The 16,007-nt window shown below is 36.8% G+C and overlaps 1 protein-coding gene across 1 annotated transcript in view; it reads right to left on the bottom strand.

Moving 5' to 3' along the window:
* Positions 1–7,048: 7,048 nt before the first annotated feature.
* The window catches only part of LOC140228300 (annexin-B12-like), a 41,913-nt gene continuing 32,954 nt past the window's right edge, over positions 7,049–16,007 (bottom strand). The window contains exons 11-15 of the mRNA XM_072308527.1: positions 13,973–14,109; positions 13,040–13,229; positions 10,841–10,899; positions 8,750–8,872; positions 7,049–7,268 (exon numbers count right to left, since the gene is read on the bottom strand). Of these exons, the coding sequence (XP_072164628.1) occupies positions 7,212–7,268; positions 8,750–8,872; positions 10,841–10,899; positions 13,040–13,229; positions 13,973–14,109 (566 nt within the window). The 3' untranslated portion in view covers positions 7,049–7,211. The remainder of the gene's footprint in view (positions 7,269–8,749; positions 8,873–10,840; positions 10,900–13,039; positions 13,230–13,972; positions 14,110–16,007) is intronic.

Genomic DNA, 16,007 nt, shown 5'->3' with positions numbered 1-16,007 from the left:
ATTTTCAAGGCATTTGTCAAAAGGCTGAGTACATGAGTGTTTTAAGTGATGCAATTATGAAAAGGGGGAGATCAAGGTTTATGCAGTATGTCTTTGCAGTGCAATTAATGTTCAGTGAGCAAGCTGTATAAATCTCTATGTGCAGTGAAGAATCTTTTGAAATTTGTGACATTTTTGTTTTGAGCATTGCAAATTTAAGAATCAAAATCGTTTGTTTTCATTGCCTAATTGTTCATCATGTGATTGGCTGGCATATTTGCTGGCAAAGTTTAGAGTGTCAGGAGCATGTATAGCTTTGTGATTACATAGATTTTGAGCAGTGGTGTTTGCAGATGGCTATAAGTGTAATTTTCTTGCAAGATATGGCGCAACCAGTCAAGTGTGGGCTTTCTCTGCTTTTACTTAATCTCTCAGCATTACATGGCCCTGTTGTAAACTCACTCCTTTCTTTACACCCTTGCTTCTGACTTGCATGTGCAATCTCAATTCTATGACAGGTTTTATGCACCAACTTCACATCTGATATTTCATTATCATTCCATAGATATCTGCAATTTCTATGTGTCAAGTATGCAACTTAACACTGGTATACCTACCTACATTTTATGTATGTATGTATGTATGGGTATTCTTATTTCACTCTGCAACTCTACTTTAAGATGATTTTGTTTTTAGTCTTTAGTTTATTACTTTAATTGTGAATGACATTCACTAGTTTGAAGCTGTGAAATATCTGTTTTCCAACTCATCTGTGGAATGTTAAGTGTATTTCTGAGAAGAAGATTGGGGGAGGGGGAGGAGAGAGGGGGTGAGGGGGGGGGAGAGAGAGAGAGAGAAGAGAGAGAGACAGACAGACTGGCAGCTACTGGCAGAGAGACAAAGAGTTGTAAAGCGAATGCTTAGAACTTCCTTGATATGTCTACGTATCATTTCATGCAGAGACAAATCACGTATATGTGCCAGTCAGCTAATAAACATATAATTTGGGGGATTTACAACTTGGTGCAATGGTGCCAGCAGCAAGCTGCCAAACACTAAACTACGCAGTGCATTGTGGGAATACTTGATTACGCAAATCTGCAGCCCCTTCATAAAAACTTGTTATCAGTGACAACTGCCACATATCTATGACAAATTTGCTCTCAGCCAATCAGATGCAAGGATTTCAGTAGCTTGTCACATCTATGACAACTTGTCACTGATGTCAAGTTTTATGAAACGGTCCCTATTAGCCTGTATGATCCACCTGTCTAGCAACCATCATGTCCAAGACAGTGAATAGCTATATCTTGGGAGTTTTCATAAAGTTCATGTTTGATGCATATTCGCCTATATACTAACTGCTCATGCATGTTGATGTGCATGCGGTCACTTTGTTGTGAATCCACAGAATTATGTTAGGCTTGCAAAATCTACTCTAGTGTAAAATCTTTTCTCATACAATGGCTGTTTTGTGTGGCTGCTACAAAAAGAAATATTGTCATTTACTAACATGCATAAATGTAAGCTTTAATTGGACCTCAAATATCAAATAACTTTTCATCCTATTAAGAGTTGTTATGAAAAGAGAGAAGTTAACAGGTCCACATTAACATACACAGCCTCAGAATTTTTAGACCAATCTGCCACTAGAAATGTACAGCATAATTTCTTCTTTGTTTAACTGCTGTGTACCGTGCAAACAATTAAACTGTCTCAAACGTAACAAGTCATACACAATGATAGAACAGTGTGCTGTAGAGCTGCAAGTTTTTATTTGATGCACAGCCATTATCTGAGACTTTTTTTTCTTTCTGCTGTGTAATTTTATAATTTATTTTATTTGATCTGTTACTAAAATGGATAAAAGTTGAAGAAAGAAAAAACTTTATTATCTATCGTGTCATTGCTTTCTGTTTAGTGCATCTGAGTGGTCAAATACCATCATGATAAATTGAGATTTGTAGATCATGAACTGCAGTACTGAAGCATTTTTGTGTTAATAGAAATAACAAAGACTTTACCTTGTATGCATGTGTGTGATTGAAAGTGTGAGTGTTTGTGTGTGTGTGTGATTTACATTTTTTTTTTTTAAAGAAAACAGAGGTAACAAATTGCTAGACACTTTAAGAGGAACATATCTGACCTAATCAAGCCCACAACGCTACACGATTACCATTATACTTTAGGCACCTTCACACACACACACACACACACACTCTCTCTCTCTCTCTCTCTCTCTCTCTCTCTCTTTCACACACACTCATCATTATAATAAACATTCAATGAGAACAATGATTACATGTATCATTCTTTAAATAGTATATTTCAAAGTAATTTCGTATTCTGTATCAAATATACCAGAAATAAATGTATCCCAAAAGAGTAGAAATGTCAAAGGCCGTAGGGAAGTATGAGATGATATGAGTGAGAATCGATCCATTCATTCTCAAGGTTACATTTACAGATGATAATTATTTGTTTGACATGATTCTCTTATCAACCTACATACAATGTACTTCTAGATAACAACCTCTCTTCATGAATCCAAACTGAACTCTGTGAGAAAGATAAGCTTTGTAGTCACTTACAGTCGTGTGAACTCGTTACCTATGGCACACATGAAGCTAATGGGGAAATAAATCTCAGTATTTTGAAAACACTGCTGCGTAATCAGTAAAATGAATGACTGACTCTACCCTTAAACAATATTCGCACATGGGGACTGCATATAATAAATGAATGACAAAGATTACTGATAATCAGCGGTAGACATAATTTCATAAGCCCTGTTACACATGACATCGACTAATATATACTACATGTAGTGTTCATTCTGTACATTTCCATGGGCTCTTACCGAGTATGGTACACAATTATACTAGTTTCAACCAATGATTCTTGATGTTGCATTTGGTAAAGATACAAAGGCAGTTTACAATATTCAAACCTGAACTGATGTGATTGCAGGTGCATTATTACCAAGTTCATGAAAACATGAAAAACCATGATTAAAAAAAGGCAAAAACTTGACCACTCTGAGGAGACCAATAATTCCTTCCTGCAGGCCCCTCCTGCCTCTTCCTATTTTTCTTTTCTTCAGTATTATCAAAACTGGAACATGAAGATATGAGTCATTATCTTTCCAATCATTCATTTTCATGCTGAAATACTGAAGGAGATATGTGCACAAATGTTTGTTCTACACTCATAGTTAGTATGTCATTATATGGTATCAAAATGGATGTAACAACACCTGCAAATCCTTTTGGTCATTGGAAGCAATGTGCACAAATCATACCATACTGATAACTCGATAGGTGATTACACTTGAGTATTAAGAGCAACCATTAATTTCCCTTGATAGAACATCCACATTTTAAATATATCACATATATAATACTATCTTGAATTCTTCAATAAAGTCTCAGCATACCACAAGCTATAGGTGAATATTCAGATATACTGCTGAATGAGTACCTAGTAGAGTAACTAATGCAACATGCTTCATCTAGTGAATGGTACACATCAGCATTAAAATTGTCTCTAAGTACTATGAATTTCTGTTTAAAGCATATCATCTACTATTAACACACACACACCAGTATCACACATTTATAAATCACAATGAAAGAACCTTAACTCATGCAATGACCTCAGACTTGACTACTCTTGTCCAATTCTATGATATTCTGGCTTTTTTTCCAGCTTCTATTAAAGCCTCAGCATAACACTGTGGGATAACTATGCTACGTAATCCCAACATGACACGAAAAAATTCATCCATGCTGCATCAGATCGAGACTGAGCCGAATGCAAGGCTTATAGCACTGTTCACCACAAGAAGAAAAACATGCAGAAGAAATCCCATTGTTTAAACTAAATACACTGAAGCTTTAGGATAATAGAAATCCTTTACAGAGACTCTCTGAATTTGAGTTAGGTCCTTTTTTGAAACTAGCATATTTCGGCTCCTCGGGTACATTTGCCTGTATGCATGATACACACTGCATTCTAGCAACTGACATATACACGCTCTGAATGTCACAAGTATCCTCACTCCTACACAAAACACTCACCTGCTGATGAGCTTGAGTGGGTGGGGGGGGGGGGGAGATTTACAAATGGGACTGCGCTATTCATTTAATAGCAAAGTGCAAAAAGTAGGTATGAATTCAGCGCTACCTGAGCCTGATGAGGAATTGTCTATATCCTCACAGAGTCGCATATGACTAAAGTACTAAAACACATTGATGATATGAGTCAGAAATAAAAGTAACTAGAAATGTCGCTATGGTGACTGATGCCTCCGCCATAATGTATGATTCTCCCAATAGGTGTATAGTACAATGTCTTCACAATGTGTGATGACAGTTTCATTTAACTGGCAAAATATTGAAATGACAGGTTTGTCAGAAATATCTTGAATGTTCACTTTCCTTGAACTAGGTTTGCTGTAATTGTCTATGAAAGAGTTCAGGTACATGTATTTGGGGAATTGAGGATTTTTACTTAACTTGTAACTGACCCTTTTATAAGTTTATGCATTGAGTAATTTTAAAGGTATGAAGAAAGAGTACTAAAACACATCGATGATACGAGTCAGAAATAAAAGTAATAAAACATTAAAATAAAAATAAATCTGCAGCAAGTCATGGTATCATCCTTTGGGTATGGATGGGTGAGCAGAATGCACATACATCATGATGACGATACTAGTAATAAACTAGAAATGTCGCTTTGGCGACTGGTATGCCTCCGCCATAATGCATGATTTTCCCAATAGGTCTAGATAGTACATGTGGACACTGTGTGATTACATTTTCACAAAATTGGCAAAATATTGGAATGACAAGTTTGTCACAAATGTGTTGAATGTTCACCTTCCTTGACGTAGGTTTAATTGGATGAATAAGAGAGCATGTATCTAGGGATTTAAGGACTTTAACTTGACTTTGACCCATTCATACATTTAGGCATTGAGTAATTTTCAAGGTACAGGTGTGGAGAAAAAGTGCAATTTCTGAATTGAATAGTAAATTGTTACCATTTTCATCTGGCCCTTGACCCTAAAATTCATAAGATAATTACTTTCATGCAGGTAGAACATGCATAATATGTACTAAGTTTCAAGGTAACTTGAGCCACTTCCGAGATATGGAGGAAAAAGTTAGTTCAGCACTTTCACTTGATCTTTGACCTTTTGACCTTTGAGGCAAAAAGAAAAAAAAAAAACTTTCCAGAGAATTTTATTAGGTTACACACGCATACACCAAGTGTAAAAAAATAACCCTGCTGGCATTGCATAAATATGAGGGTAATAGTAAAATTTTGAAGTCTTGCACTTGACCTTTGACCCCTGACCTTTGACCCCATGAACCCTACATTCTCTAGATAATCACTTCCAGTCAGTACATGTATATACTATGTTCCATGAAGATACCTTGAACAATTTTCCAAGGTACGGAGAAAAAAAAAGAAGTTTTAATATTTTTACTTGACCTTTTGACCTTTGACCTTTGACCTCATGACCCAAACTTTCACCAGAGAATCGTAATTGGGTAATACATGTATACACTAAGTTTCAAGAAAATATCTTCAGGCATTCAATATATATGGTGGAAATAGTGAAATTTTATGTATTTGACCCCGACCTTTTGACCTTTGACCTTTGACCTCATGAACCAAACTTTCACCAGAGAATCTTAATTGGGTAATACATGTATACACTAAGTTTCAAGAAAACATCTTCAGGCATTCAATAGATATGTTGGAAATAGTGAAATTTTATGTATTTGACCTTGACCTTTTGACCTTTGACCTTGAGCATGTGCACTCAAAAGTTGATAGGCACAACTTCACCCCCTAATACACATACATGCCAAGTTTCATTAGGATACCTCAACAGGTTTCGATAGTTACCTTGTCCACAAAATTCATTACGGACGGACGGAAGGACGGACGGACGGACGGACGGACGGAAGGACGGACGGACGGACGGATGGACGGAAGGACGGACGGACGGACAACCCGAAAACATAATGCCTCCGGCACCACTTCGTGGCGGAGGCATAAAGATTATTCAAAATCTGACCAGAAAACAGTAACCACAATGATAGCAATGATAACAACAATAATGATAGTAAAATAATCAACACTATCATGTCAATACAAATGAAAGTGAAGAATGTGGACAAGTTTGTAACATGCTATGATTATATTACAATTCACTTTGATTGCACACAGCAAATTTCATTCAAAACACATCCACTCAGACCTTATTCTTGAGCATGTAAGGGGAAAGGTTATTGAAAAACACAGAGTAACTTAATATATAAAAAGGCTTTCAGAATTTTGCAATATCCTAGAATATGTACAGTTACAAATGGCAAAATTCCATAAACATGATAACTCTCTATAGTTTTCATCACCTGTAATGCTGGTTACTTCAAAATACTTCAAAAGGTATGGAAGGATAATTCTTTCATCGCAAGTAATATTTGTTGTTGTTGTTTTTATTTATCTTTCCATTATCACTCTGAATATTCAACAAGTCTCAAAATGGCCACATCATCTACATTGTATTGATTAATGTGCAACACCATTTTGCCTACTCTATGTGCTATGTTGTACCTCAGGCAGCTAAACATGCTTTTCTCCTAGTCTACGTAGATAATGTGTTTTTTTATTCTCTCTTTTTTGGCTCCTCATTTTTATACATACATAAATGTATACATATATTTTTTAATGCTAGCTCATTCCATTTTAGTGCTTTGACCTACACGCTTCTATTTCATTTGATCTACAAGTTGCAGAAGAAATATTCTGCCACACTGTTACACTAAAAGCCTGCAACTGATGACATAGACATGGTGTGAATAATTTCAGCTCGTTTTGACCACCTGCAAGTGACTACTAGCCGATCATGGAGACACACTCCCTTTGTGCCTATTGGACAAGGTCAGAAGAAAGCATACCAACATGGAGTCTACAAAGCCACTAATGCAGGACAAAGCTGTATGCTAAACAAGATTTGGTCATATCTACAGGAGGTAATAACACAGTGTCCACACTCAAAAAAGAAATGACTACGATGTGATAAAGTTTCTGTGATTCAGCAGACATCTTTTCATTCTAGAAATTGACACAGAATAATGAAGTCATATATACATATTCCATCAGAAAAGGAGAGAGATATAGGTTGAGCTGTTTTTGATGGGGAACAGACTTCTTTATTCCCCTCCCACCAAGGCCAGTAAGATCTTTCTGTAGTCTCCTGATGTGTCACCCTGCATGGCAAAAGAACACAAAACAAAGAAAAAAGTAAATACTGGTACTCCATTGTTAGATGAATATCAATATCATATTCAGGCTCATTCATATGTCACCAAATGTTAACATAGGATGCAAGTGTAAACGTGTTAACTTCTGACAATATACAGTGCACTATTATATAGTGCTATACGGCTGCACGAGTAAAAGATGACATTCTAGCTCCGCAAAACAGGCAAACACATAATCTGCTAATCACAACAGGCATCTGTAAACTCGAGCTGAGATACAAATGAGGATCACATATATAAATTTTTACAAGCAAAGACTAAGTTAATGTCTCTAAATATTTGAATGGTAATTTCCTGAAATTCATCAAGTGCAATATTGTGGATGCACTATAAAGTGTTACTTTAGTGGGCCCTATTCCATTTCTTGGAAAAAAAAAATTCACGTAACATTTATTGAAAAACATACAAAACATGTATTTAAGTGCCCAAGAAAGTACCTTAAAGGTAGGGGATACCTTTTACAGACCTCCCAAAATGCAGCAAAACATTAAATATGAACCTCAGGGGACTTGTTTAGGCCACTGCTGAGAAATTTGGAAGTCAACAGTTATCTACAATTCGAATAATGCACAAAACTCAACTACTCAGTAGTTCTGTTTGTCAGCCACACTTAACCCGTTGAGGACGAGTCCCGAGTATACTCGGGCAGGTGTCTATGGGAAATGCGTGTTGTAGCAAAATCAAACCGTCCTAAACGGGTTAAGCCTTTTTGTTGCAGTCTTCTGTATTTTTTTATCTATAAACACAAATCTAAAAGTATAAGAGCTGATGTAATAACATATAGAGTGTGTGGCAAGAATGTATATAGAAATGTTTGTAAGTTTTGATGAACTTTCTTCACAAAATATACATGATGGACACACATGCAGTGCATGGGTCTGCAAAGGTAGCCTAGTAGTGTACTGGAATTTACGGTGAGCCCCGAAAAAAATTCAATTCAAAATCTAACGGTCAAAAAATTTACTAAATGTTACCTTCCACTTTCAATACTTTATGGGAGTTTCTAAAATGATACTCTCTTCAACATACCACTGTATTTATACAACTCTTCATTTAAGGCATGCAAATGGGATTCCCTACCTTTAACTGTATTAATAAATAAGAAAATTTCTTCTTTAAAAATGATTAAAAGATGATAATGACTGGCATTCATAGTGAAGCTGAGCAAGTGGGATCCAGTGCAGAATATTTGATAAGCTTCCAGATAACCACTTCAGCATGCCATATCACTTCAAAGAGTTCATTTTTTATTGGCAAAATGGCCTTTGGAAAGAACGACTGAAATTTGCAGCATTACAACACATTTCATCAAAAAGATACCAACCCGCCAATACTTCAATCAATGAAATATCAAAATCTAGGCTGCAAAGCATGAAGCGACTCGCATCTTAATAGATAGGAGGTAATGTTGGAATGTCTGTGCTTACCTTGATGAACCTGCCGAGGCTCTGGTTGTACTGACGCTGGAACTCCTGCTTAATCTCCACCATGTCTACCTCACAGCGAGAGATGATGATCCTCATGAGGGTGTCGTCATCTGTTCCAAGACCCTATACAAAGGAGGGGGGGGGGGTTAAAGGGATAGTTTAGTATTGGTGGAGATGAGAATTTGGCTTTTAACTTTTTTCAAGATACCAGAAAACCACTTATCATTCTAAGAGGAATTCAAAGTTTATTTGATGAAAATCGGTTTTGGTATTGCTGAGGCACCCAAAAACAAAGTAAAACATATCGATCGTAGTAAAAGCTGGGTCCCATCTTTTCCTAGAATCGCTCTTTTCTGGATATCTCAGCCATTTCAAAACCAATTTTCATCAAATAAATGCTGAATTCCTCTTAAAATTACATGCTCTTTCATATTTCATTAAAAAGTTTCTCATTATCTCACAAAAAAATGTTAGAAATCAGAAGTTAGGTCTCCATCGAAACTGTACAATCTCTCCAAGGTTGGTGTAAGTGCATGTTGAGTTACTTCAAAGATTAAAGGAGACCTCCGGATGATTTTCAAATTTTTACATTTGAACATATATAAATTAGTTATACTGGGTACAGAGTTTGAGGATTTATAATGATTGGGATGAAAAATAAGAATGTTTTCGAAGTTTATAACAAATTGCGATGAACAAGGATGATGACATGGCAGCCTCACCATAAGAATGCATGAGATGTGGCTCAAGGAAGCAGCAAAACAGAAGAACGCATGCATAGATTACACACAGGTGAGCTTGCAAGCATGCGGTATTGTAATAGAATGACACTGCTACATTTCTGAGATATGTGAGGCTCCTATGTCATTATCTTTGTTCAGTGTAATTTGTTTAAGGTTTTTGAAAGTATTGTTTCTCTGCTCAAGAACCACAATAAATTCTACAAATCTATACATGAAGCTGTTGATTTATGTACTACATGATGTGAAATTATGAAAATCGTCCGGAATGCCCCTTTAACCCCCTCACGACTGCCATCTCAAAATGCCATTGACTTCCTGTATTAACTGGTTGCCAATGGTAATCGCAAAGTTAAAGTGCTTGTAATGTTGGTAGGATGGTGCATACAGAGGAGATGCTTGGTATGAGGTTGTGTGGTTTTGGGTCTAATTCTTCTTCCTGTGGGTTGCGGGTTCACATCCCAGCCAGTATAACACAACTTTTGGACCAATCAATCTTTCACATGACATTAATCTTCAATCAGGAATTCATGGAAGCCCCACCCTTAATATGAGACAAAACTTATAAACAGTGAATTACCTAATAAATGACTACAAACTGTAGATAAACTGACATGATTAAAATGTTGATTAGTATGCCCCTGCTCAACAGAGCAGCTGAGCAAAGTGCTATCCGAGCATGATGTGGAAACAGTAATACTTCATTAATCAACATATCATCACAAAATTGACAGTATTACTCATTGCAATTATTGAAACTTGGATATTAACAGGCAGCCTACATAGCAGCTCAGCCTAATTTCAGGAATGGTATACTGGTATCATATCACAGTCATGCAGTTAAGCACTTACTTGTACTTTCATAATTCCGGCCGAAACAGAAATTTTATGTAAGCCTTGTCAAGGCCTCATTGGTTCATCATAAGATTTTGACAGTCCTTACACATGGCACTGTCACTCTTTAATATCACAAAGCATGAATACAATTATTTGTTTCCTAAATTTAGCTCTGCACTCCACTTATGCCTCTCAGTAGCATACAAAAGCTGGGTTGAAAGTGGGAAAAGACATTGATGGAGCATTTGATTTCGGTTAAGGAGAGTAAAATGATGCAGAAGTACTCTACCAAAGACCAACCATTAATTTTCATAACAATAACGGCAATTAGGAATTAACTAACACTAAAACAGGAATATGGATTTCAAAGATTACTTTCAGCTCAAGCTATTATCATCTTCGTGGTCAACCCCCCTGTTATCCAACACACCTCAATTCTATCAGTAATTCTTATTCTCCTCTTCATAATTGTCCTGAAATTATGAATTTGCCAAAAATTGCAAAGAACTCTTACCTTCATGGACTTGTACAGTTTCTCTGCAAAGTATAATGGTGTGTTGCGCACACATCGCACTGTAAAATAAAGAATATGAATGAAAACAGATGAGTGACAGGTCACACAATAAGAAATATTGTTTGTTTTTTGTCAGTGAAGAATGCAACAAAAGCAATGAAAGGACCTCATATTTTGTGATAAAGTTTAGTAATGCTTTCAACTTTGTCTGCTGTTCTTGGGTGGTAAAATTAAAACAACAACAAAAATTAACTCTTTTTTAGTTGGGACACTCTAGTCATTTTCATAAGGTTAAGTGATGGCTACCACTGAAAGCCAGGAAAAGCAATATCCACAATAAAATGCACAATGAAAGATGTGCTTAGTATGATCTCTTGCATGCAATAGCATTAAAAAGCTACAAGAACAAACAAACAACAACTACAATGGTCCAAATATTGCATATTGTCTTAGGAAAGGATAGACAACATCTCAACTCACACTTCTGTGTGAAGAGATGAAAGTATAAAACTTGTTTGTTTGTATTTTTAAGCATAACTTCCTCAAGACACTTTTTCTAACATCCTAACTCCAACTTTCAGCAGTCCTAGGATAATACACTGATCATGCCTTGAATGCTTTGAGCCGCGTTCCTTAAAATGTCGCTAATATCAGCCATAACTGTTGTCTCTAATCATAACAATAACCTCACTACTGTGTTTCCACAAAATTGTACTTAATATGAAGGGAAATAATGGCTGACTGTTAACCCTAACTAGGCCGGGGGGGGGGGGGGCCTCCGAGGCCCCCCCCCCTCGACGTTTTGCGTGATTTATTGCTACCGCGAGAATCTATCGCCGCGACGTTTCATGACTTTTTTCTTTCGAGTCTCCCGCATCTTTTGACACCAAATTTGCGATGCCCGGGTGTGCGGTTCCGAAGTTGCGCACAAATATGCACGTGCATGTCAGACCAAAAATTGCTCAAAAACGTGAATTTGTGTACAATTTCAATGCAAACTGTGTTTACAGGCAAATTTCATAAAAGCATGATTATTTTTGGGTTTTATTGATTAAAATCAATTAATAACGCATTTTCTTGTTGAGAACAATGTCATGGACAAATTTCATTGAAAAAACAATGAAAAACATAAAGTGGAAAAAACAAAGAAATACATAAGAAATTCAAAAAAACAATAAAATACTTAGGAAATTTTTTCTGATTGCACAATTTTTTTCTCTTACATTTGCTAAGGACACTAAAAAGAATATTTACACAAAAAATGTGCCTGTTTTGAGCTTTATTTAGCGATTTATACCAAATTGTCTGATTTCATGCATCATTATGCATAAATTAGCATAATTTAGTGTAAATGATCATTTTTGAAAAAATGAACTTCATGGTACTTTAGATTACATCATAGGCAATGTGTGTGCCAATTTTCGTCGCGATCGTGCGGTCGACGGCCGAGTAGCCCGGCCTAGTTAGGGTTAAACCAACAGTGAAGTAAAAGGTATGGCAATTTTTGATGAGAAGCAGTTTACTCTGAAAGGGATTGTATAGTTTTGGTTGAGACCTAATTTCAGGTTTCTAACATTTTTTGGTGAGATAATGAAAACCCTCTTATCAAATATGAAAGAGCATGTAATTCCACAAGGAATTCAACGTTTATTTGATGAAAATTGGTTTTGAAATGGCTGAGATATCCAAAACAGAGTGATTCTTATACTTATAAAGTGTGGGACCCACATTTTACTACAATCGCTTTGTTTTACTTTGTGTTTGGATGTTTCAGTTACATACCTGCCAACATTTCAAGATGAAATATCTTACTCGTGGATTGCAAAAATCTTATTTTATATGCAAACTGAAGTTAAAAATCTTACTTTCGGTCAAATCTTCAGAAAATACACATAGCAGGTATATCTAAATATTTTTTAAAAATCTGATTTCTCTGACGGAAAATCTGATTTTGCTATTTTTAACGTAAAAAATCTTACTGAATCTGATAAAATCTTACTAGTTGGCAAGTATGCAGTTATTCAAAACCTGATTTTCATCAAATAAACTTTGAATTCCTCTTAAAATGGTATGCTCTATACTATTTCATAAGTGTTTTCTTGGTATCTCGCAAAAAGTTAAAAGCCCACTTCTCATCTCCAATACTATACCATCCCTTTAACTCCTGAAGATTAAGCCATCCACTATGTTCCCACTCACCAATGGTCAGCATGCCGTCCTCGAGATCACCGGACATCTCCCTCTTGATGGACTGCTCCATGGTGTACTTGACCATCTTGTTGTACTCTTCAAACGTCGCCCTCAGCTGGGGGTAGCTGCGGGATGCAAGCACCGAGTTGAAGGTGGATTCGTCTGTCCCCCATCGGGCCTCGCCTGCTGTCACGAGGGCCTGCCATCAACAAACATTACACCAACATCTATATCTATTTTTCAACTCACTTTGACATTTCATAAATAGAGGTTGCAATCATTAGTACCAGACTCCAACAGGTAATAGCTGTAAATTGCATGTGTATTCTACAATGGTATGGTGATAAAAATATTTTACAAAGTACTATACCCCTGTCAATGGCATCAAATTTAAACCAACAGTACTCCGTCCCTCTCCAATTGCTGGATAGGAATCTAGTCAGGCTGCCACTGTACAGTGCATATGTGCCTCAATCTAACCATGTTAAATCTTTAGCTCCCTACCACGTACCCACTCATATCAATGAGTAATACAGAAGAGCATTGTGGATAAAGTGCATTGCTCGAGACTAGTGCCATGAATTGAACTCTGAAAATCTTCTAATCAAAAGCATAGCATAAAATCCAGTAGACCAAAACATCTCCACTTCATACCGTGTTAGGGACCAGGAGAGAAATTCAAGCAGCAGAAATCAACAGTTAAAGATCTTTAACACAACATAAAACAAAAATGCTCTTTTGCTTCTGGTGTCTTTGCTCTCTCAGTTTTCAAAAGTAATGACATCCAAGATTAACTTCACAGCTATCAAAACTCACTCTTCAGAGAAAAACTGAGCAGTGAAAGTCCGGGTTATTTTGCAGGGTCTATTGAAATGAATGACAGGTTGGCTGTCTTAATGCAAGTCATGAATGTCTGAATGGCAACAAGATGACATCACTTACCTTAGCATCAGCCTTGGCCTTTGCATGGTCTACGCTCTGAACCTCTGAGCGCGCCCCTTGGAGCATGGACACAAGGAGTCGTTTGAAGTGACCCGACGTCTCCGAAACGACATCCTTCTCCAGGTCACGAGAGAACTCTGGCAGAGGGAAAAGATATGGAATGTGCATGAAAATCTCCAAATACCACTGCAGGTATGGGATGAATTAGAGCACTGTTCTACAAAAAGAACAAACAAACTAGAAATGTCCCTACGGCGACTGGTGTATGCCTCCGCCATAATGCATGGTTCTCCTAATAGGTCTATAGTACAATGTCTTGACAATGTGTGATGACAGTTTCACACAATTGGCAAAATATCAAAATGACAGGTTTGCCACAAATGTGCTGAATGTTCACTTTCCTAGAACTAGGTTCAATTGGATGAATGATTAAAAATGTCAGAGTGCAGGTATTTGGGGAACTGATGATTTTTACTGGACTTTTGACCCTTTTATAAGTTTATGCATTGAGTAATTTTCAAGGTATTGAGAAAAAGTATAATTTCAATATCAAATGGGAAAATAGCATTATCTAAACCTGGCCTTTGACCTTTGACCTCACAGTTCCAAAGAGAATCACTGTTAGGTTGAACATGCATAAATATGTAAGTTTCATGATGATACCTTGAGTTACTTTTGAGATATGGAGGAAAAAGTGCAATTCAACACTTTCACTTGACCTTTGACCTTTTGGCAAGAAACTTACCACAGAATATATGTGACCCTGCACCTCAAAACAAACAAAAAGTTGCCAGACATGAATTTTTAGCTAAGACCATATTCTGAAAGAGCAGACTTTAAGCTTTAAAATGATGTATAACTCACATCAAATGGACTCTCCTTACCTATCTAAATATTGGAAAGAAAGCACAAACTCAGGAAAAGTGTGAACTGAGAAAAGAGGCTCTGAAGTACAGTGTCTATTCAAGCGCTTAATCTTTACCAAACCGTGCTGGCTGTGCGATGAATGGGACAATAAACAGGAAGTAAACCACCAGAGTAACAACAATGAAGGGATTATCAGATTAAATTGAAATTAAGCATGCCTCATTAACACATTCTGTCCATAATTAATGCCAACTTTCAAAGCAGTGGCACTATCCTTTCAAAAGTTATTAGAGTGGAAAGTGAAGAGTGTGGACAAGGTTTTTCAGAAATGAAAAATGGATTCTAAAGACACACCTAATCACACTATTCTACCAAAAATGTTCGAGATAAACTGCTAAAAAAACACACTTTCCTGCCCGTTTTATGATACCAAATTTTAGCATAATGTAAAAGAAGACCCGCTCTTTTAGAAAATATGAAAAAGTCAAATTCGGCTGGGTTGACCCATTTCACTTATTTTCAGTCCTCACGCAAAATCAGTGTGTGCGACTTTATGTTCGTTTTGAGGTGCACAGTCACATGTATCGGGTAATACATGCATACATCAAGTTAAAAAAAACAAACCTTCAGGCATTGCATAAATATAAGGAAAGTAGTGATATTTTGAGGAGTTGACCTTGACCTTTGACCCCCTGACCTTTGAACCATGACCCCCAACTTCCCTAGATAATCACTGCCCATTGGAACAAGCATATATACTAAGTTCCATGAAGATACCTTGAACCATTTGCGAGATATGGAGAAAAACGTGAATTTTCAACCTTTTTTTCACAAAATAACCTGTGACCTTTGACCTTCGACCCCGTGACCCTAAAATCCAAATAAAGTATTATCCCCCCAGGATATACCCTCATACCAAGTTTGATGTAAAACCATCACACGGTTCTTGAGATATCGACAAAAACAAAATGGGACTGACGTACGTACGGACGGACGGACGACCCGAAAACATAATGCCTCCGGCCACTTCGTTGGCGGAGGCATAAAAAAAAATTGGTCACGAAGCAAGGCCAGCGTCGCACACACAAACAGTCCCTTTTAAATTTACTTTTTCATGTATAAAGACGGAACAAGCGAGGGCACCATCACCAAAAACAATAGGCGTCTT

This window comes from Diadema setosum, chromosome 5, assembly GCF_964275005.1.
Source record: "Diadema setosum chromosome 5, eeDiaSeto1, whole genome shotgun sequence".
Taxonomy (NCBI): domain Eukaryota; kingdom Metazoa; phylum Echinodermata; class Echinoidea; order Diadematoida; family Diadematidae; genus Diadema; species Diadema setosum.
This window is presented reverse-complemented; position numbering and strand designations above follow the sequence as displayed.